This window comes from Bombus vancouverensis, chromosome 1, assembly GCF_051014615.1.
Source record: "Bombus vancouverensis nearcticus chromosome 1, iyBomVanc1_principal, whole genome shotgun sequence".
NCBI classification, from domain to species: Eukaryota; Metazoa; Arthropoda; class Insecta; order Hymenoptera; family Apidae; genus Bombus; species Bombus vancouverensis.
The window spans coordinates 695,479-718,521 of record NC_134911.1 but is presented as its reverse complement, the minus strand read 5'-3'; the positions used below and the strand labels follow the sequence as shown (position 1 = coordinate 718,521).

The following is a 23,043-nucleotide window of genomic DNA, read 5'->3' as shown; positions in this document are numbered from 1 at the left end:
CTATTTCGCGGCGTCGATTAGCAGAATCGTAGCGAGAATTTACGCCTCTCGCTGACGCGTTTTCCTCACAACCGCGTCTCTCCGCGAATGGTTGTAACACTACTCTCTTCGTAACAGCGGTCTCTGTATACAAAAGGTCACGTGTATACAAAAGAGAAGATGTAAAGTTTTTCTTATAGTAGTTACTTCAACATTTTCTTTGCCATTTCAATTGCTACCTAAGTACTATTAGATTCTACAATTTTGAAAAATTTTAAAAAGTTTAAATATTGATAGCACTATAATAAATTCTTTTTCCCATATTATAGGATTTCTTTTTGTGCTTTCGAGTTTTTTAAAGAATGATTGTTGAAAATATTGCGTTACCTCATTTTACTGATTGTTGCTCAATCGGTTAACTCGATAGATGAGAAATTAATGACTCAAAACCCGACCGAAATATTGTAAGAATTAAACATTAGTACGTACAACTCGAAAAGTAAAACATATTTCTTTCATAGAATAATCACGATAGAATTTATTTACATTATCTACTTTACTAAATCAAGATGGAGAGTTACCTAACATAATGTAATAATTCAAGCGATATTGACGATAAGACAGAGCCAAACGAACTGAACTACTAAGAACTTGCTCTTATCTTGCTAATATCAATGCTTGTACAAACAATCATATTAAAGTATTGCATTGTAATCCATTGCAGTATCGGCAAAGCCTTAAATTAAAACGCGCGTTTTAGATTACAATTGAACGTTTCGAAGAAATTCCGTGAATATAACAAACCATTTTCTGGTCACTATCCGACGATATAATAACTTCGATCGGGACAACACGTCAATTGATAAGATTAGAAAAATTAGGTATATTTTTGATAATAGCGCGTCCATGTGTACCTTATAAAGCATGAACACTTGCAGAGGTAGGCTTTCATAAGGCAATCGTTGACGTGTAACTACCTAGCTGACATTTTACGTAGCCGACTGAGCGATTGATTTGTAAGGTATGTTGAGCTAATGACTGACGTATTTTTCCGACGATTTCGAGACATTGCTACAAAAATATCAATTTCTATATCGATCGAAATATGAAAGTCATAATGATCAGAGCTATTAAGGAAGCTATTACGTTTTCTTCTTATCACTAAATCATTCGATGGATTACGCGTATACGATTCCATCTATATTTCTTACGGTATTATCTTCTCATTCGTATCTCATAAATATTTGCAAGCGAGCTGAAACGTTAGATACGTGTGTACATTGAAAATCTATGGCAAGTTACAAACGATTCTGGCGTAGTATTTAATTACATACGCCCAAATTAACGTTTCGCGTGATTTACAAGTAAAATCGAGTAAAGAAATTTCATCAATATTCACGAGCCGAAATAATAATATATAAATAAATAATATACTTTACAAAATAGAAAATAAACGAACTGTGGGTCATCCAGTGGATGCGCTTATTTGCCGAATCGATCCAAGATGGCAAGAATATTGATACTGTTCCTTATCAATCTGATGTTCCCGAATCTTCTACTTGGAGACGTGATCAGCTCTCAAGTCGACGATTTAAGCTATAGACTACCAGTAGAAATCAAGCCAAATTTTTATGAGCTAAATTTGACAGTGAATTTGAATTCAAATTTATCAGAAACAGACTTCAAATTTACCGGTGAAGTGAAGATCGACATTGTAGCTGAAATACAGGATGTCCGGTCAATAACACTGAACATGAAGAACCTCACTGTAAAGAATATTAGCCTGTACCATTCAAATAAAACCGCTATTAAGCTGAATAGTACTGTATATGACGACGTACATGAATTTTTAATTATCATGCTTGATGACAAGCTTAAGAAGGGAAACAACTACTTGCTTACTGTGAGCTATTCCGGAGTCGTGAACGATCAATTAAGAGGATTTTACAGGAGCAGATCTGCCGACAAAAATGGCAATCTAATGTAAGAATACCTTCTTATATAGTTCGCAAGTCATCTCTTAGATAAATTTTTCACTTTGTATTCATTTTGCAATTTTTCATTGATATTCAAAAGAATTTTGATAATATTGAGTATAAGCGCATGATAAATAAAAGAAACCAATACAAGAAATAAACGCTGTTAGGTAGTTATGTAATATTATTTAAAATTAGTTAAATTATTCATTTTGAATCTAATTGGCCAAAAAAATTTTGCACATCATCATTTCGCTTAACCCCTTAACCTACGATTTACGTTCGAGAATTTACATTTGGCCCGATCATCGTACTACGGGCTATACCTGTAGTTGTAGGTTAAGGGGTTAATAAAGCGTAAAGAAAAATTACGACTGACTGTTGCATTTCGAGAACTTTATTTTCATGTTGCAGATATGTGGCTGCGACTCATTTCGAGCCAACAGGTGCACGGTTAGCGTTCCCTTGTTGGGATGAGCCTGCTTTCAAGGCACACTTCAACATTTCTATAACCCATCCGAAATCTTACCATGCGATTTCGAACATGCCAGTTGAAGAACTAAAAGTGGAAAACGACATGAAGACAACTAAGTTCAAAAAAACTCCACGGATGTCCACTTATTTAGTGGCATTCATAGTCTCCAATTATGAATGCAATGAAGATGGCATGTTCAGAGTGTGTACTAAGCCACAGGCAGTGAATCAGACACATTACGCCTTAGAAAAGGGTAAAAAATTGCTAGACGCTTTAAATGAATATACCGCAATCAATTTCACCCATTATGTACCAAAAATGGATCAAGTATCGCTGAAGGACTTTTCGGCAGGCGCTATGGAGAATTGGGGTCTCGTCACTTACAGGTAATTGTTGCAGCCCGTAATCAACGTTGGTCAAGATCACAATTCGATTTAACAGGTCAAAGTTCAAATTTCAACGGCGAACTCATCGAATGTTCGACCAAAGCGTATAAGAGTTTTTAGGATCGGATGATGAATCAAACATATAACATATCAGTAGAGTTTTAATAGTATGCTTTCTTAAAATTAGAAATTTTATTTTTAAGAAAACCAAATGTCATGGCTTTTTGTCTACATGAGGTTTATACATATGCATATCTAGTTTAGAAATCTGTTTAGAATAACGTTTATAATTGCTAAGCTACCGTTAAACACATTCTTTTAAATTGTCTCAAATATAAAGAGCCTCGCCCTAAATTCCAGATTAAGAAAATTCTAAGTAAAAATCTCAATGACAGTAAATAAATTTTAAAAGTAATCATATCTCATGTATAGATCTGCAGTTAATGCAATATTAAAATCTATTTAAAATATATTATACTTTTGATGGCAGACTTTAATCGAAACTTTTCATTTCAGGGAGTCCGCTCTCCTTTATCAAGACGGTGTTACCACAACTCGTACGAAGCAAAGTATAACTACGATTATAGCCCACGAATTTACACATCAGTGGTTTGGAAATCTAGTTAGTCCAGAATGGTGGACGTGGATTTGGTTGAATGAAGGATTTGCAGACTACTTCCAATACATTATTACTCATAAGGTAAGTGTAATAAATAAATCTTCTACTTATATTCTATTAATTTGTTATAAGGGAATTGCTATAAACTGGATAATAAATTTTTGTTGCATTCAAAATTTTAATTCTCAGTTGCTCATATTTTATATGACTATTAATATAGCTACACATTCTATGTATGTTTCTGACCTCTACATCAATTAACAACTAGTATATCTTTTATCATTAAATTCTCGCCGAGTACTTTAAACGTATTCTTGTATCATATCTAGTACATTTGTAATATATTTGTAGGTACTACCCGAATGGCGATTAGACGAAGTGTTTGTCGTTGACAACATACAAGGAAACGCTTTCATTGCAGATGCAGGCGAAAATCCGCGTCCCATGAACAAGAACGCGAAGACGTCTCAAGAAATTAGTAGCTTGTTCGACAATATTGCGTATCAGAAAGGTAAGAGATTTTCTCATTGTTATTAGAAGTAATTCCCAATACATATGTTCGAGAATATTAAGAGCAAAGTTCGACGCAACATTTTTAACATCAGATAAAAGATATAAACGAATACGATGTGAGTTTCAACAGTTTCTACTTATTGGCTAATGTCAAGGGTAAGAGATAATAGGTACCTACGTATCTTATCAATTAATTCATATATTAAACCTTAGGCCTAAACATTATCAGGCAAAAGATAAAAGGTGAGACTTTCGACGATAAATAGTTAGGAGTCGTCTTATAACGGATCTGTTTGTAATTTTTACAGAATTTAAATTTTTCATATAGAATCATCGAAATAAAATACACACACTATTGCTCATGAAGTACAATACATACACTATAATTCGCGAAAGTATATGAATTCGTATGAATATATTATACAAAATAATATATTATACATTTGAAATTTCTTTAAACATTGTCATGAGATACGACTGTCATTATTATATTGGTACGATTTATAAAAAGATCTTTTGATAAAATATTTAAATAGAAAGTTACAAAATATTTATTACAAGTATAGGCTTCGCAAAGATTAACCAAGTATTCCAACAGTCAATTATTCATTACACTGTTTACGCTGTTCATTAATTTTTTACTAGCAATAAGTGTATTTCTTGCAATAAATTACTGCTAATTATACTTTTGAGTTAATTACAAATTTTACCAACATAATCAGGTAGTTATGTTTCATTAATGAAATTTTAAAAAGTTTCGAGTAACGGACACAATATATCCATCCATAATTTTCAAAAATTTTCTACGGCAAGTGTTCACATACTTTCATGAAGCATTTTAAGTGTTCGCACGCCTTAGCCGATTTGCAACAGAAGAAAATTAATGTTAATAAACTAAGTAAGTAAATGAGCAACTTATGATCAAAAACAGCATATATCATCTTCTCGTAAATATCTCTCAATAAATAGTAAAATGTAATTATTCTCCTTAAAGTTCACCAACAGTATTGTAGGATCTTTACTACAACTAATTTACTTACAATAAATGGATTAAACAGATGTTGGTTAAAAAGGAAAGGATGGTTATTTAACGTGAACTATATACAATAATGTATACTATATACCATAATTTAGACAACTAAATAGTTAATTTGCAACTCTCGTCATCACGGATACAACGTTCTCTCTTACGCGGACCACACTCTCTCGACAACGCAATTTGCACACTGACTTCTCGATTGACACTCTTTGACTTCTCAACTCACACTTTCTAACTTCTCAACTAACACTCTGACTGTTAATTCGTCTTTCTCCCTTAGCATCGCGTAAAATCACAAATCACAACTCACAACAGATTATATAAAAATAACAAGGTTGAGCCGAAACACAACTATTAACTTTCTTTTTATTACACTTTATTATGCACTTAATAGTCACAATTTAGTATACACTGAATTAACACATATATATTACACTTTACTCTAGCAACTTTATATAAATTAAGTAGGCGACTGATCTAAGGGTAGAAACCCGGTAAAGAGATGTTAACTGTTCGAAAGATGAAAAATCAATCAAGTTTAGTGACGATGTGGCGGAGGAAAGCTAGTGATGGGTGGGTCTAAGGACACGAAAAGAGTTGATTTGTTAAGGGCAAGTTTTCATTAGGAAAGTGAGGGAAATAGACTTCGCTGTCAATTAACTGATTTTCTAGGTTGGTGGATGAGGAAGGGTGCTAACCGCCCTTGAGAAAAAGTTGCTAACGGAAGATACCGAACGCGAGAAAACTCACTTTCCCGTATCTTCCCGTAGTAAACAAAAATGTAAAGAACACTCGGAATAAAAGATGCTTGTTTTTGATCTGAAGGACGTTAACCATGAAAATGCCAATATTTATGGTGGGACCTTAAGATTATTGAGGGTACGCAGTAAGGATGTGTAGACATCTGGTTGCCATCTTGCCCTCGGTGTGCGACCTGGTCTCTGATGTGGAATGATGTTACATGGCCAGGGCCACGCAGGCCTTTTCCGCGAAACTACTCGATTGAAGGATCGACGGTATGTCACGTAAACTTAAGGGTTGGTTGATGAAATAAAATAGCTGTGTCGTAACACAACTATTGTCATTATTTCACAGTACAGGTTTACACTGATCAGAGAGATGTTCACTGTTCGATGGTTTTGTCTATTTTTCCCCTAGGTGTTCTCGTCTCATTATGGAGGAAAGCTCGGTGTGGGTGTGCCCTTTTTAATTAACAACGCGGATTCGCTGTTCGCATCTTCCGTTAGAAAAAGTGAGGGTAACGATCCACGATGCCAATTGGTTATAGGTCATGTTAATAAATGAAGATAGGAGGAGAAAGCCTCCTACCAACGCGGCTAGTAGGTAATATCGTTTATGGAAAAAACCAGCTTTTTCGTTAGTCAAGTATTGGGTTTTTCCCATTAGGTAACTACCTGCTTTCCCCGTAATTAGTAAGGATAACAACCTAAAGGCTGTTTCAAGGACCATCCATAAACAGATACCAGAAATAATAAACTTAAAAAGTTTAGGTTTATGTTGGGTCTCTGGGGTAATTGAGGCTGCGCGGTGGCCTCTGATAAAATTGACGTTATAGGTACATTGTTGGGCCTATCGGCACTTCGGCTTTCTCGCGACATTGTTTATATTGTAAATTCGCACGTTCGTGGGGAGACGCGATCTCGAGGAAGCGCGCCAACGGGAGTCGTAAATTCCCGTTACGATTGACTAATCGACACCACGAATCGTTCGATCCCTTATTTCTTGTGGGATAATAAGGGTAGTTAACTTGAATATAACGCTGCTGTTAACAGGTATTATATATTTGCACACTCCAACAACTTCGGTGTAATACAATTGAATGGTTCATATAAACTGACGACGAATGAGTACGATCTGAGACTCTGTTCGTGTTGTAGCGTATGAAGATATGTTGTGTCGACTGACTGTATTCGACTGACTTGAGTGGATCTTTGGTGACGACTGACTTGTACTGACTTGAACTGATCCTTGGTGAAGACTGACTTGCACTCTTGATGTCGTAGTAGAAGTAGTTGACTTGACTGATGTCGCAGGAGAAGTAGTTGCTGATCTACGGGTGTATACCCGGTCCAAGGATGTTGACTGTACGAAAGATGGGAAATCAGTCCTGTTCGGTGACGATGCTGTGTCGGAGGAAAGCTAAGGATGGGTGTGTCCCTTGAACGAAGAATGCGGATTCGTTATTCACACCTTTCGTCAATGAAGTGAGGGTAAACGTCCGCGATGCCGATTGGGTATGACCCATGCGAATGCAGAAGGAGATGAGGAAGTCTCCCACCAACGTGGGTCGGGGGTGATTTCATTCCTGGGAAAAACCAGTCGTTTTCGGTGGACATGTGTTGGGTTTTCCCAGCCTACCTGCTTTTTCCATGATTTTTAAGAGCCTAATAAAATCAAGGACTTTTCCTAAATCCGGACATAAACCGAAAATACTTCTAGACAAATAGATTGCTTGGCAACATGTGGAAACAATTAAGCTAGAAGTTGATGATTTATGGTGGGTCCTCGAGTTTATTGAGGGTCGGGAAGAAGGTAGGTCGGCCGCTGGCTGCCAGGTAACGTCGACTAGAATGCAGATGCTCCATGCGTCGTAACATATATTATAGTTCGCCAGATATCTCTTAGGCCTTTCGTCCACGATACTACAGTATCATAAAATTTGAAATAAGATAAGAACTATTAGATTCGAATAACTATTGCTTGAATAAATTATATTATAAGCTTCAATTCATTCAACTATATTGTACGAAAAATCTTTTCTATTTCATTTACGACTACAGCTACGGACTACAGACTACATTTACATATGTATATAGTTTGAGGATAAATAAACTCTCCATAATGTCTTGGTAAAAATTTTGTTGAAACATTGTATCATAACCGGTTTCACTCTACAAATCAAATTAGTTGATTGCATATCTATTAGTTATTTATAAGTAGCTTTCCTGTCATAATAATATAATACTAATCCAGAATGTCGTCATTATTTATTAACACATAATTATCAATTGTGATACTCTAATTAAATTGCAGGATATTTTTGAGTGCTAGTGAAGATACATTAGAATGGCGTTGATTATATTTCTTGAATATATTACTAGTATGACAATTAATTGATTAATTATTAATATTAACAATTTCTATGAAGAATAAACATTCAAAGAGAAGAATAACAACCTACATAGCGCAAATCATTGAAACAAATTAATATTTTGTCAATAAAAATATGAGAAATATTTTTAAAAAATAAGTACTTAACTTGTCTACATCAAAATTGGAAAAAGTAGGTTTATTGTATTGCATTAAATAAATTATTTTGATGATAAAGTCGAAAAGTGTTTTATGAAAATGTAATACTAATAGAATATTTAAAAACAACAATCTAACAGTAATATAATAAAGTAACATTGTAAATAGCAAGCTAGCTTTTTAATGGAAAAATGGACTTTAGATGTAGAATTTCTTGAGGATTGTAGATTAATTTATTGACTATCTCTCTGTCCTTATGACAACATTTTCTCTAATCTAATGGAAATAATTTTCCAAGCTCAAGACGTCAATGTAATGATGAACATCACAATCGCTGGATCTTCCAGTTTCAAAGCATTAGAAAAAATAAATATATTGGAAAAATCATTAATGGTCAAAATGCGTTATTTGTTAATAGTATTTATAAGTTAAAAATTTGTTGCACACATCGCATACAGAGTTAACTGGAAAAGAATCCTACCTACTGTTTTATTGCAATATATTGATATTATAAAATCTAAAAAATATAATTATTATAAAAGATTTTTTTTATTTTATTTAATTATTATTATAATTATATTTTTTTAATTATTATAAAAGATATTATAAAATATCATTTTTGCTTTCCAAGAAGTGTAATCGAATTTGAGAACAAGGATATTTATTCAAAGACTAAAATATTATTATAAATATAATTTGCTACCTTACATTGCTCCTTGTAGTTAGAAGATTATCGTGTAATTTAAAAAATAATGGTATAAGTCAACAATGGTCTGCGTAATATACATATTTGCATATGATGGAACAGTGAAGGGTCAAATTGTATATCTTTTATTGGTGAATTTATTCAAAATTTTTAAATAAAACATATGAAACATACGCGACTCATTTGGTGAAGCATTTCTTAACATGAGAAATGCTTAAATTGAAAAGAATTTTTACTATTTCTCTTTTGCAATCCTTAATAACAATGTAATTAACAAAACTAAAAATAAAAAAGACAAATTAGATGCATATACAGATGTATATCATTTGATCCTTGAATCTAGATATTGTTTACATCTGCATGTTTTGAATAATGAATAATAAACATAAATAATCACTATTGAATAATAATCATGAATTATTAAAAACCAATCTCTAATGTATATCCATGTCTTTGCAGCGGGGTCAGTTATTCGAATGATGTCACACATCTTGACAGAAAACGTTTTCCACGAGGGTTTAAAGGAATACCTTAAGCAGAAGTACGTATATTTAAGTCATTTATATGATATATATGTCGAGTTCTCGTTGTGGTTAGGGGCGTGTAACGAATTTTCATTTGAATTAGCCATTGTTGTTATACAATATAAATGATATTTACTGGTACAAATATGATTATTACAGAATTTGACAAGTAACTGTGGCGATTAGATACTGAAGATGCTAATGACAATGTTCAATAACGAATTCCAAAGTCTAAGTCAAACTGAACTTACGTGTCCGCAATTCAAGTGTAACTAAACTTACTTGTCTACAATACAAATAGAACTCAACTTACTGACTTCTCTGTACCTTTCTGTACCCCTCGGGTCAACTATATTTTTAAGGAGAGTTATACAACTATTCCATACCTCTGTTAGGTAAAAACGTCCATCCCGTAACCGTGGGTATGTTTAGCGACCAATTGTGTCACCTCGAGCCAAAGCCCACCGTCACAAATCTCGGGCAAACATAATCGGATTGAATCATAAACAACTACTTCTAAGTTTTATTATTTAAGTACAGCTATAATAAATAGTCTAGTCTAAAGTATTGGGGATCTTCCCAAAAATTCCAAAAGAAAGAGGCCCCGACGTCTTTTCATCTCCGACATATATATATATATATATATATATATATATATATATATATATATATGTATATGTATATGTATATGTATATATATATACATATGTATATATATGTATATATATGTATATGTATATATATATATGTATACATGTATATATATATATATATGTCGGAAATGAAAAGACGTCGGGGCCTCTTTCTTTTGGAATTTTTGGGAAGATCCCCAATACTTTAGACTAGACTATTTATTATAGCTGTACTTAAATAATAAAACTTAGAAGTAGTTGTTTATGATTCAATCCGATTATGTTTGCCCGATATATATATATATATATATATATATATATATATATATATATATGTCGGAGATGAAAAGACGTCGGGGCCTCTTTCTTTTGGAATTTTTGGGAAGATCCCCAATACTTTAGACTAGACTATTTATTATAGCTTTCTTTTGGATTATATATATATATATATATATATATATATATATATAATCAACTCTTGTACATATCACTGTAAATATAAACCTCTTTGAACAACTACAATGGCTTGTCCTAATAAAGAAACGCAACGCGCTCCAAGAACGGCGCCAACCCGACAAACCCGACATATATATATGTTGGGTTGGCGTTGTAGGTAGGGTTGTGGGTGTTTGATGAATCTTCGTTAAAATTAGCCCTCGTTGTGGTATAAAAAAGATACAGTTTATTAACACAAGTACGGATACTACAAACTTGACAATTAATGGCGGCGACTGGGCACTCGCGACCCTAATAACAATAACCTCCGGTTCGATAACGAATCCGCAATCAACGGGATAACGAATTTATTGTTTCGTCAAAGTCTAAGTTGGACTCTATGTTAGAGCGTAAGAAATTCACTGATCAAAACGCTACGTAACTAGTTGCTGAGAGTGCACGAGAGAGTGACTTTCCGTCACGATGATGCTGCAGAGGAAAACTATAATGGGGCGTGTCTAAAGGCATGAGATCACCAGATTCGTGGAGAGAGGGCTTCGTTCGGAAAGTGAGGGAAATTGACGTTGTTATTAATTTGTCAATTTCCATGTTGGTGGTTAGAGAAGGATGCTAGCCGTCCTTGAGGGAAAGTTGCTAGTGAGAAGCGTCGTTCGTGACCGGTCCTAGCTGAACATAAACCGTGGAGATGCGTTGATATCTGGTGATCATCTTGCCCGAAGAATGGGTCTGCGTGTGGCGAGCCACGGGACAGAAACCGTTGGAATGTTTACTGTCGCGTGTCGCCACGAATATTTCTTTTAAGGAGAGCTATAGAACAACTCAACAGGACGAAAGCTGGAAGGTAGCCAGCTATAACAAAAAAAGAAAAATAACAGCCAACCTAGATATGGAAAAGCAGCGATGGCTGCAAGAATTACCGCTAAGAAACTCCTTCAGCTCGCTAACAGAAGAATCAGACGACGACCCAACAAGCAATACCACAACCCAATCAACACACGTCACAAAACCACCACCAATATTTGTTGAGGCGCAAATAATAGACCCGCTTATTGATCAACTTAACAATATTGTTGGAAAGGATAGTTACACAATTAAACAAACAAAACTAGAACAAATAAAAATCCAAACAAACATACCAGAAAATTACAGGAAAGTTATAAAAGAATTATGGGGAAAAAATGCCATATACCACGCGTACCAGCTCAAAACGGAAAGGAGCTACAAAGTAGTTATAAGAGGACTGCACCCAAAAATTAACACAAAAAAACTAAGTGACGAATTAGCAAAGATGGGCCACCAAACAAGAACGACAAACAATATTACAAGGTACGATACGAAGCAACCACTACCGCTATTCCTAATAGAAATAAAAATGACAACAAGGAAATTTTCGATATTAAAAAAATCTTAAACACACTAATCACAGTCGAGCCACCCAGGCACAAAAAAGACATACCACAATGCATGAGGTGTCAACAATATGGACACATTAAAAATTACTGCAACAGGAACCCGGCGTGTGTCAAATGCGCAGAAAAGCACCTAACAGCGAACTGCCCACACACGGGAAAAATAAACGACGTAAAATGTTACAATTGCGGTGGAAATCACCCAGCGAGTTACAAAGGTTGTCTAGTAAGAAAGCAACTCCAAAGCAAGCTTCTTCCGCCGCTTCGTAACAGAACACACAACAATCTCCACACGCAACAGGACAACACAGAATCTACGCCAACACCAAAAACATAGCACGCAAGGAACAATAACCACACTAACACCAACACCGCTAGAAACCGAAGCTACGCGCAAGTCGTCACCCCCAGACAATCAAGAACAGAACAACCACAGCAACGACGCTACAGAAATCAAAGAGCTAATAAAACATTCCATAAAAAACACCGAAATACTCACAAAAATGATAAGCGAGCAAAACGAACTCCTCAGACAGCAAATACAGCAGATAACAGTCATGTTATAATTACTTACTAACATGATGAGCAAAAAATAAAAATAGACACGCTTAAAATAGCAGCCTGGAACTCTAACGGCCTACAACAAAGGGCCCTAGAAACTAAAACATTCCTGTACAGCAATAACATCGATATACTACTCGTCTCAAAAACACACCTCACAATAAAAAGCTATATAAAAATACCGCACTACACCATATACGACATCAAGCATCCCTCAGGGAAAGCACACGGAGGGACGGCAGTAGTAATAAAAAACGACATTAAACATCACCTACACAGCCAAGTCAGTAAGGAACATATACAAGCAACCACCGTTACCGTACAGACTAACAGCACCACCTGCAGTTGTCAGCAGTATACGTACCGCCGCGACAAAAAATCACAACGCAAATGTGGGAAGACTACTTCCGACACTTAGGTGACAAGCATATTGCAGCGGGAGACTATAACTCAAAGCAGACACTATGGGGATCAAGAATCACCATACCTCGAGGCAGAAGCTTGGAAAAATACATCAGAAATTATAACCTCAATATATTATCCACAGGAAGACCGACATACTGGCCGACAGACCTGAGCAAAATACCTGACCTGCTAGACTTTGCAGTTACAAAGGGACTAAACGCAAATAAACTAAACATAGCACCCAGCCTCGAGCTTAGCTTCGACCATACGCCCATAATAATTACATACAGAAACAAACCAATATTTTACGGCAGCACAGAGAAGCTATGCAATAAAACCACCAAATGGCAAACATTCAAAGAAATAATAGAGAGCAAAATCAGCTGCAACATCCCACTGAAAACACCTGAACACATCGATCAAGCAGTAACAACACTCACAGAAACTATCCAAGAAGCAGCAAGGGCAACCACTATACCTGAAACAACCAACAGACAAACAAAAACAGTTCCACTAGACATCCTCGAAAAAATTAGAGAAAAAAGAAAAGCGAAAGCAAAATGGCAAAAACATAAAACAAAAGAAAACAAAAAGCACCTAAACAAACTTGCGAAGGAAATAAAAAACAAAATAAAAGAGCACAACAACAACGAGTTCATAAAGTTCATTGAGTCACTATCTGCACACGAGAACTACAACTACTCACTATGGAAAGCCACAAAAAAAAAAAAAAAAAAAAAAAAAATAAAGGAGACAATAAAAATGGTCCCAGCAATCAGAAGAGCAGATAACACATGGGCAAGAAGCAACGAAGAGCAAGCTGAAGAATTTTCCAACCACCTATGCAACACATTTACACCACATAATATCAATAACAGCAACCATAATAATCATACAGACGAGGATGCGCTAACCACTAGTATATCCACTGACAAACACTACACCATACCTAAAACAACAGCACAAGAAATTAGAAACATAATCGAGAAAACAAAAAATAATAAAGCACCAGGTATCAACCTAATCAATGGCAAAATCTTGAAAAACCCCCCGCCAAAAGCGATAAGACAAATCACAGTAATATTTAACGCAATACTAAGAATTCAATACTTTCCTAAACCTTGGAAACTGGCACAGATCATAATGTTACCTAAACCAGGCAAAGACCCACATCAAACTACATCATACAGACCAATATCATTATTTCCTGTGTTCTCTAAAATACTAGAGAAAGTAATTTACGACCGCATAAAACCAATAATAGAGAAGGAAAAATTAATACCGGATCACCAATTCGGATTCAGAAACAAACACTCCACTATAGAGCCAATGCACAGACTGGTCAACGAAATAATACTAGCACTAGAAAACAAGCAATACTGTACAGCCCTCTTTAGGGACATAGAGAAAGCATTCGACAAAATAAACCATGAAAGTCTTCTACAAACAATCAGGAAACAATTCCCGGAGCAAATATACCAATTGATAAAATTCTACATAAGCAGCAGAAACTTCGTAATAAAAATCAAGGACACATACTCCGAAGTCAAAGACATCAAGGCAGAGGTTCCGCAAGAAAGCGTCGTGGGACCAATGTTATACACAGTATACACGGCCAACATACCAATAACTACCAACAGCAAAATACTGACATTCGCGGACGACACAGCGGTACTAGTCAAGCATACTAACCCTGCAACGGCAATTACATTACTACAAGAACATATCACAAAACTAAAAAAGTGGCTTCAAGCAAAACAAATCAAAGCAAACCCCGAAAAATGCAAACACATTACATTCACACTGCGAAAACAGAAACCACCAAACATTGTACTAAACGGCACACGCATAATACAAACAAGGCAAGTCGAATACCTAGGACTCCACTTAGATACACGACTCACATGGAAACAGCATATTAAAGCAACAATAGACAAAATACAGATGGCAAGGAGACAAATGTACTGGCTAACAAGTCGAAAATCCAAACTAAGCATAGAAAACAAACTAAAAATATATAAAATGGTCATAAAACCAATCTGGACTTGCGGAATAGCACTATGGGGAACAGCAGCAATGAGCCATATAACCAAAATAGAGGCAACGCAATCTAAAATACTCAGAACAATAGTAAACGCGCCATGGTACGTTAGGAACGAAGACATTCGGAAAGACCTGGGAATACCAACGGACAAGAAGGAGATTAACAAAAGTGCAAGAAGGTACGGAGAATAAATAGCAACGCACCCAAACTGGCTGACAGCGGAAACGGTCGACACATCAAGCATAAAAAGAAGATTAAAAGGGAAACACCCAACAGATCTCACAAAGGATATAACCTAACAAACACGATGATGGTACCCCGCTGGGGGTAGCCACCCACATGTTATATTAGTATACAGCTACAACATTTTACCAAATATCCTACTGGACAAATTGTAAAATCCAAATAAATAAATAAAAAAAAAGAGAGGGAGTGCTATAGAATTACTCCATACCTTTGTAAGACAAAGCGTTCATCCCGTGACCGCGGCTACGTTCGGCGACTGGCTGTCGCCTCGAGCCCAAGCTCATTATTACAACTCGCGAACAATTACGATCGGATTGAATAACTACAATTGTTTAATTACAGCTATAGTAGACTCTAGATTACAATGTTGCGGGATTATCCAAAATTCCAAAGGCTCCGGTGTTTTTTCATCTCCGACATATATGTATAGATATACATATTTATAAATCTATCATTTCTTATTATACATAATATTTTGTACAGAATATTTTGCAAAGGGGAATCTCGCAAGTCAGACAGATTGTATTTGTCCTTTGTTTTGACATATTCCCATATTCTGCTTTCATACATGTTGTAGATATGTATGTATATTTAGCATTTTTCGCAAGTCTTCCGATACTACTCCTTTTTTAGTACCTTTTTGGCGATTAAAATATACATTTACAACCTCGATTTAAGCATAAAAATGACAAACCTAATGGGATATATGTATCCAAAAGAAGCACATGTATTTTCTGTGCTCAATAAGATCAATAAAAAAATGATTTGATAGTATTTAAACAAAATAGGTAATTTACGCTATGAACTGAAAGAATACGACAAAAATTTTTAGAGTATCGTTCAATAACTTATAAAAATAAGATTTTTGTCATTGTGACTCTACAGTCATATACACTTCCCAAATAAAAATTAAATATTTGTAAACATTTTTCATTTAGAAGATATTTACATATGTTTGTTATTGGTTTTTAAAGTTTTAGTCTTTTATTTTACCTACAAATCATATTAACGGGAGATAACAATTTTTCCAGTGCACTGCATGTTGCTAATTCGACAAATCTTTTCGAGCATCTTGGAAAAAATAAAAAATGGGATGGAGCTTCGTTCGGGAAAATCATGGACGGATGGGTGAACAACGCAGGATATCCGGTTGTGAATGTAAAGCGAAACCATGACGATGAACTGCAGTTAAGTCAAGAACGATTTTCATTTTATGAAACTAAAAATGACGCAAACTGGTGGGTGCCTATAACTTACGTCAACTCGTCTAGCATGAACTTTAATAATACAACTCCAATTATATGGTTAAAACCAGGCCGTAATGAAACGATAAAGTTTAATAAGGCAGAGGGATGGATTATTGTGAATACACAACAAGCAGGTGTGTAATATTGGCTATATTTAAAAATGTCTAGTACAGTAGACTATGATTATCATCATCAATTAATGGGAGATTTTGGGGTGATTCCTTGTAAGATTAAAATATAACAATGAAATCAATACATTTTCATTGTAGGGTTTTGATCCTATTTAGTTTTAATATTTATAGAATACGTAGTTGAAAATATAACCCTGTTAAAAAGTATGAGGCCATTTCCTTCCAACTAATAAATTACAACAACTAATATTAATACAGCAGTAGTAATACATGAAATAACATATTTCATTTTAGGTTTATTGGGCACTATATTCGTCACATTATCTATGATTTCGCATAATTTCTACCCAACATAACATATTTTCGAACTCGTAACAAATTGAATACGTAAATAGTTCCAAAGCGGAAATATACCATATAAAACAAACTATATAAAAATTCAAGTATTCCAAAGATCTAATGAATTTTTTTATTTATATGGATGAAATATACTGAATATACATATATTAAAATTTATTACTATAGGTTTAACATCAATAATTTTCATTTTAGGATGAAATATGCTTAAAAATAATAAATATCCTGATACGATTAATGTGAGAAATAAAGAAATGGCGCGTTTCATGGTTATATATTTCGAATAATCAAGCTTCTGTAGTATAACTATTGTAGTACTAGAAAGACTGAATTAAAAATTCATATACTCATATACACGATCAAATTACTGATCTTGAAACAAGAATTTAGGAAGTAATATTTAGTCAGTGAATCTTCTAATTCTTTATTTATTTATTGTCTATTTTTCCTCTAACAAAAATTAAATTGTCCATTTTTAATATCATCTTTTGTCCTGTAAAACAATAAATAGAATATAAGTGTTTTTTTAATAAATAGATTTGAAGAAAATTTAATACATAACTGAAACTATTAACCTATTATTAAATAGTTTTGAAACTATTAACTAAAACATATGTAATACAAAATAATTTTAACTTTTTGAATGATAAACTGATGCTTAAGTTACTGCGTAGAAAAAACAAACTATTTTTATGCAGGAACTTATAGTGATTTAATTACGCACCAATAATTGCAACTTAAATTGAATGAATTTTCAATTTCGTAAAATATAGTTGCTGTGAAAATTTATGAAATCTTTACATAGTTAGTAACAACATGTTTATGTAATAGTTAGAAACAACATGTTTATTATTATGTAGCTTTGTAAGAATTGCAAATTTAAATTTCGAGCTAGGAAGCTTACAAATCTTGAAAAAGTATTCTTATAAATATTTCAATACAATAATAATTATCGTAGCTTTAAATGTCATAATAATTTAATATTTTAATATATAAATCAAACAATTACAACATGTTCTTAATTTATAATTGTATTGTCTGAAAAATCATCAATTTTTAATGGTTTAACTATTTTGTAAAAAATTTCAAATATTTATTATACCGTAAAAGTATATCTCATCGTTATAAAAATATGTGTATGTATTATATTAATAATTAATTAAATTTTTTAAAAAGCGTGCAAGATAATTAAGCCAACCGTTATTATAAATATATCTGAATTGGTCTAATCTTTTGCAAGATGAATAACACATACATACTTTTATTTTTTAATTAGTAGTTGCTCGGTTTCTTTTAGGTTATTATCGCGTGAACTATGAGCCAGAAATGTGGAAACTGTTATCGATGCAGTTGAATTCGGATAACTATGAGAATATCCACGTCGTAAACCGTGCTCAGTTAATCGATGATGCCTTAAACATGGCTCGCACTAACCGATTGAACTATAGGGTTGCATTGACACTCACACTTTACCTTGAGAGAGAAACAGATTACGTGCCTTGGCAAACGACCTTCAGGAATATGCAATTTTTGCACAACATGTTACGTACTTCTGTACAATATAATAATTTTATGGTATGCATATATAATACGACTTAAAGAATCCAAATATTTCAATTCATAATTTCAGATATATGTATTACTCATATTGGTAATTATATAAGTTATTATATAAGTCCAGTAGGTATGAACTATTTTTCCATAATAGTTATATTAATAACGGCAATTCTATTGATGATAGAGAAATTTTTAATTATTTCTAATTTATAGAATTATTAATTTAGTTTATTTTAAAAATTAAGTTTTTAATTGACTAAATAATATAGTAGTCATATATTATTATACACACGATAAAAAATACCTACAAGCGATCTTTTCTAGTGTAATTTTTGTCCAATCATTCTATGATAAGCAGACTCCGAATATTTATGCAAATTCATATTTTTATGAACACAACTAAAGGATTAAGACCCAGACAGAAATTTAATTTACCTATTAAATACTAAACCGAGTACTGTACTTTGGATATTTTATAGATTTTTACATATCATGTTCATTCATAATATTTACGGTCTTGCACGTTTTCTATTTTAAAACAGACAGTAGGCAATTTTACACAAAAGATAATAGGCAGAAAAAATCGAATGTACGTAATAAAAAGGATGCACATATTATATTCCTTCCGAAAGATCTTTTTACTCTAATGTAACCAATTTTTCTATTTCTGTTTAAATAAAAGTTCAAACTCGTTGCAGAGTTATATTCGAAAAATAATGAAATCCGTGACGAGTCAAGTGAGGTATAAGCCATATCAGAAAGGCGAAGAACTTGATATTGTGAAACTTCTTAGGATAAACGCAATGGAATGGGCCTGCAGAGCTGGCGTTGACGAATGCAAAGATTATACCAACAGAGAGTTCAACGCATGGTTAAGTAATTCCAGTAGATCGTAAGTTGCTATATTTGCTCTCATTTGTTTCTTTTTTAATCTTCCTTACCTTTTATCGTTAACTTATTCACAATAAATGAAGATTTATCGATGGTGTATATCATTTTCAAATCTTGCGATTATATTGTTTTCCAATTGTTAAACGTAAATGCATTTTATTGAATCATGACGATTGCTATAATTATACGAAAACTTATGTACCACGCGATAGTAAAAGAAAATTAAAGAATATATATGTATATACATAACATATAAATATATAATATATGTATATGATATATATATAATATATGATATGTATATAATATAAATTCCTGACTGTATTCCGTTTTCTATATCATTTCCGATCGCTAGAATATTTCTTATGATTGAGAGAAATAATCGTTAATTAGTATGCGTTATTCCAGTTTTCAATTGCATGCTAAAAGTTTCTTTGAAACATTAGAAACCCTTTTTTTCGATTGAAACGAAAGCAAGACGTTGAGTCACAAAAAATGGATCGAAGCAGGATTAAATGATATTGCCGATATTGAGATAGTCAGTATGTATAGCGCAAGATGAATTATTTAGCAAAAAAAGTAATTACTTTATTTACAGATTTGACATTGACTTGAAAAACAATATTCTTTGCGATGGAATAAGATCTGCAAATAAAAAAGTGTGGAACTACACTCTGACCGAATTGTTGAAAACAAAGGACGAAGACGAAAAAAAGAGTTTACTTTCTCTCTTGGCTTGTTCCGAGTCAGTAGATCTTCTGAAGGAATACTTGCACATGTCCATTCAGGAAAATGCAACTGTGACATTTAATAATGCAGTTCTAAATGTAGTGTCTCAGAATGCAAAGGGTGTCAGCATTGCTCTGGAAGTGCTGACTAACGAAATTGAGAAGATAAAAAAATTGTAATTGACAATTGGATTTGTTTTCATCGTTGAGAATCCGATTAAATAATATCGAGGTGTGATTGATTCGGTATAATCTACAGAACTTTTTGATTTCAGGAACAAAGCCGAAGACGTCATCAAATCGAGTGTTGACATAATTGCAAGCGCAATTACAAATAAGGATCAATTTACACAGGTACGTTTAATTAATTAAGATAACGTTTAATTAAAATATATTAGCTTTAAAACTTTATTTCTATTCCTATCTTATTTCTTTTTACTTTAATTAAATGCATTGGTCGGTCTTTATCACAAAATGAATTTTAACAAAGCCTCTAATATAATTTTTCTTTTTCCTTATGGAAATATGCTCTAATTGTCTTTCTTCATGCACTCATACGTTTCCTTTGTCTGATCTAACTTATAAATGTTTTCAATCATTTTTATATGATAAGAGTAGAATTGAAAAGGACAAGATGGCTAATCAATATATTTGACGTATACTTTGGTTATTATGTTCTTACAAAAAATCGTTATTACAATAGCCAACAGTGAAAAGAGATACATAATGAATCCGAAGAAAACTTATACGAACAAATGTTTAAACGTGCTATTCACAATTGTCGTAGTATTAGAAAGTTTCATAATTATAACGTAAAAGCACATGTAAAAAATATGATGAGTTGATATATCAAAAGATATAAAGGTCCTCAAAATAGGTAACAGATTTATGAAATATTATAAATAATTATAATCAAGGATATATTCAAAATTATAGCATTCAACATTTTTTAAATATTCAATAATTGGTTATTGAGATTTATAATTGCTGATTATATTCCTTCCTTGTGGTTTTCCATTATATAGTCGTAACTTAAACTTCATACTAGTAAATATATCTATAAAAATTATGAAATTTGCTTAGTACTTAAGTAGTTAACAATCGTTCGTTTATTAACTTTTGAACGAGTAACTTGTATATTTGCCTAAGCAGTATGTATCATTTTGAGTAAGTTTCTCCAGTTATTGATAATTAATAGTATGCAATCATTTTTTACTTGACAGTTAATTATGTTTTTGGCGAAGGAGAGATTGAAACCAGACACTCTTCAGACTATCTTATTGAAGGCAACCAGAAATTTGGAATGGCTTAACGTCCATCAAGAAACCATTGAGAACTGGTTGTACACTCACAGGAACTATTTCAACTCCTCCAGTTCGCTCACGTTTGCAACGCTTCTCATTATATTCTCAATATTTATTACCAGATTTTACTAAAAACTTATTCAGTTGAACTGTAGTTAGAATGTATTCAATTGGTTCATCGAACAACCGAGTCACATAAAAATACAATTAAGTATTAGAACAAATCGAGAATGATCATCTGTATAGAATGCATTAATACGATCATGGAATCAATAATTCGATAGAGAGATGTAATATACAATCCATGAAGATGTGGAATATTTTTATAATTTAATGTGATTGTAAGGAAACCTATTTGGTCCAAACATATTTTTATATTACGTTAAAAAATATTTAATAAAGAGTGAAATCTGAATGTCGTTCCGGATTTTCTTATTTGATTCGTACAAGTTAATCTATTTACAATAATATTAACAAAGAAAAGGAATATCATTATAACATGAAATATAAATAGTAACTTTAATCGTATGAAGCTGTTTAGAAATATGTTACATATTAATTAAGATGCATAATTTGTATAGTAAATGTTCTTACATGCGTTATGCATTGGTACAATCATGTATGTATATAGGTATTATGTCATTTACTTAAAACTCCAGTTAGTGTTTAATAACTTAATATTTTATAATATTACAAATAATATTGTAACTGTATGAATATAGGTATATGATAAAGAGACTTAAGAATAAATAAAGTATTGAGTGACTTTTATAATTTCATATTTTCGCTCGGAATAAGACAATGTACATGTATAATTTTAACCTTTTGCCTTCATCAGCCTTATTAACTCTGGCTGATTCCAACTTCTTAACTCTTCAACTTGTCCGGGTACTACGTCTTTTCTATGTGATTCCCGAGATATCTCGCAACAATGATTATGGTATAATTGCTAATGTAACGATCTCTTATACAGAGTGGATCGGAAATCATAAAAATAACCGAGCACGGGATGAATCTATATGAAAAAATAAGTTAAACATATAGAATACAAATTTTGCATATGACGCTTCGTTTCAGAGACAATCGAGTTTGAAAATTTGTCAAGTATACTTCAACTGGACTAATTAATACGAGATTATCATACATGTAAAAATCAGTTTAATATATTAAAGAATACTTTCCGTTTAAAATCTCATTTTCAAGAAAATAAATTTTAAAGATGTTTAATTACGAACTGATCTGATACACACGCATGACATATTTTCAAATTTATCTTTCTTGAAGAAATAAAGCATCAGACGAGAAAATTTTATTCTACATTTTTTACTTATTTTCACATGTAGTTTAAACTCCTATCGACTATTTATTCTTCTTTAATCCGAGAATTAGGCCAAATTTAGATATACTTGTCAAATTTTCAAACTCGATTTTCTTGAAAACAGAGTCTTGGATGAAAAAGCGTTATGTCAAAATTTTTTCTTAGTATTTTATGTAGAATCACCCCTTGCCCCGTAGTGTTACGATTTCCGCCCTAACCTGTATGATAATAATTACAGCAAGATATTTAAATGAGAAAAATTAAATTAAA

General features: G+C 33.0%; 1 protein-coding gene and 1 long non-coding RNA gene across 2 annotated transcripts; both read left to right on the top strand.

Moving 5' to 3' along the window:
• Window positions 1-751: 751 nt before the first annotated feature.
• LOC117162007 (aminopeptidase N) lies at window positions 752-21,870 on the top strand. Its single transcript, XM_033343817.2, has 12 exons — window positions 752-1,000; window positions 1,426-1,962; window positions 2,370-2,816; window positions 3,333-3,516; window positions 3,787-3,946; window positions 9,423-9,504; window positions 16,272-16,621; window positions 18,273-18,550; window positions 19,231-19,424; window positions 20,022-20,327; window positions 20,427-20,505; window positions 21,375-21,870. Exons 2-12 carry the CDS (start codon window positions 1,484-1,486, stop codon window positions 21,585-21,587), a joined length of 2,772 nt encoding a protein of 923 aa, XP_033199708.1. The 5' UTR covers window positions 752-1,000; window positions 1,426-1,483; the 3' UTR covers window positions 21,588-21,870.
• LOC143302552 (uncharacterized) lies at window positions 3,959-9,271 on the top strand. The gene is made up of 2 exons (XR_013058147.1): window positions 3,959-6,003; window positions 6,146-9,271. It is a non-coding gene; the product is annotated as an uncharacterized LOC143302552 (long non-coding RNA).
• Window positions 21,871-23,043: the final 1,173 nt, after the last annotated feature.

Bases quoted from the DNA above. Each gene is read 5' to 3' on its own strand.
- LOC117162007 (XM_033343817.2), top strand. From the start codon at position 1,484: ATGGCAAGAATATTGATACTGTTCCTTATCAATCTGATGTTCCCGAAT. The intron at 19,425-20,021 runs GTAAGTTGCTAT...CTTTATTTACAG, and splicing joins TTAAGTAATTCCAGTAGATC to ATTTGACATTGACTTGAAAA. The intron at 20,328-20,426 runs GTAATTGACAAT...TTTTGATTTCAG, and splicing joins ATTGAGAAGATAAAAAAATT to GAACAAAGCCGAAGACGTCA.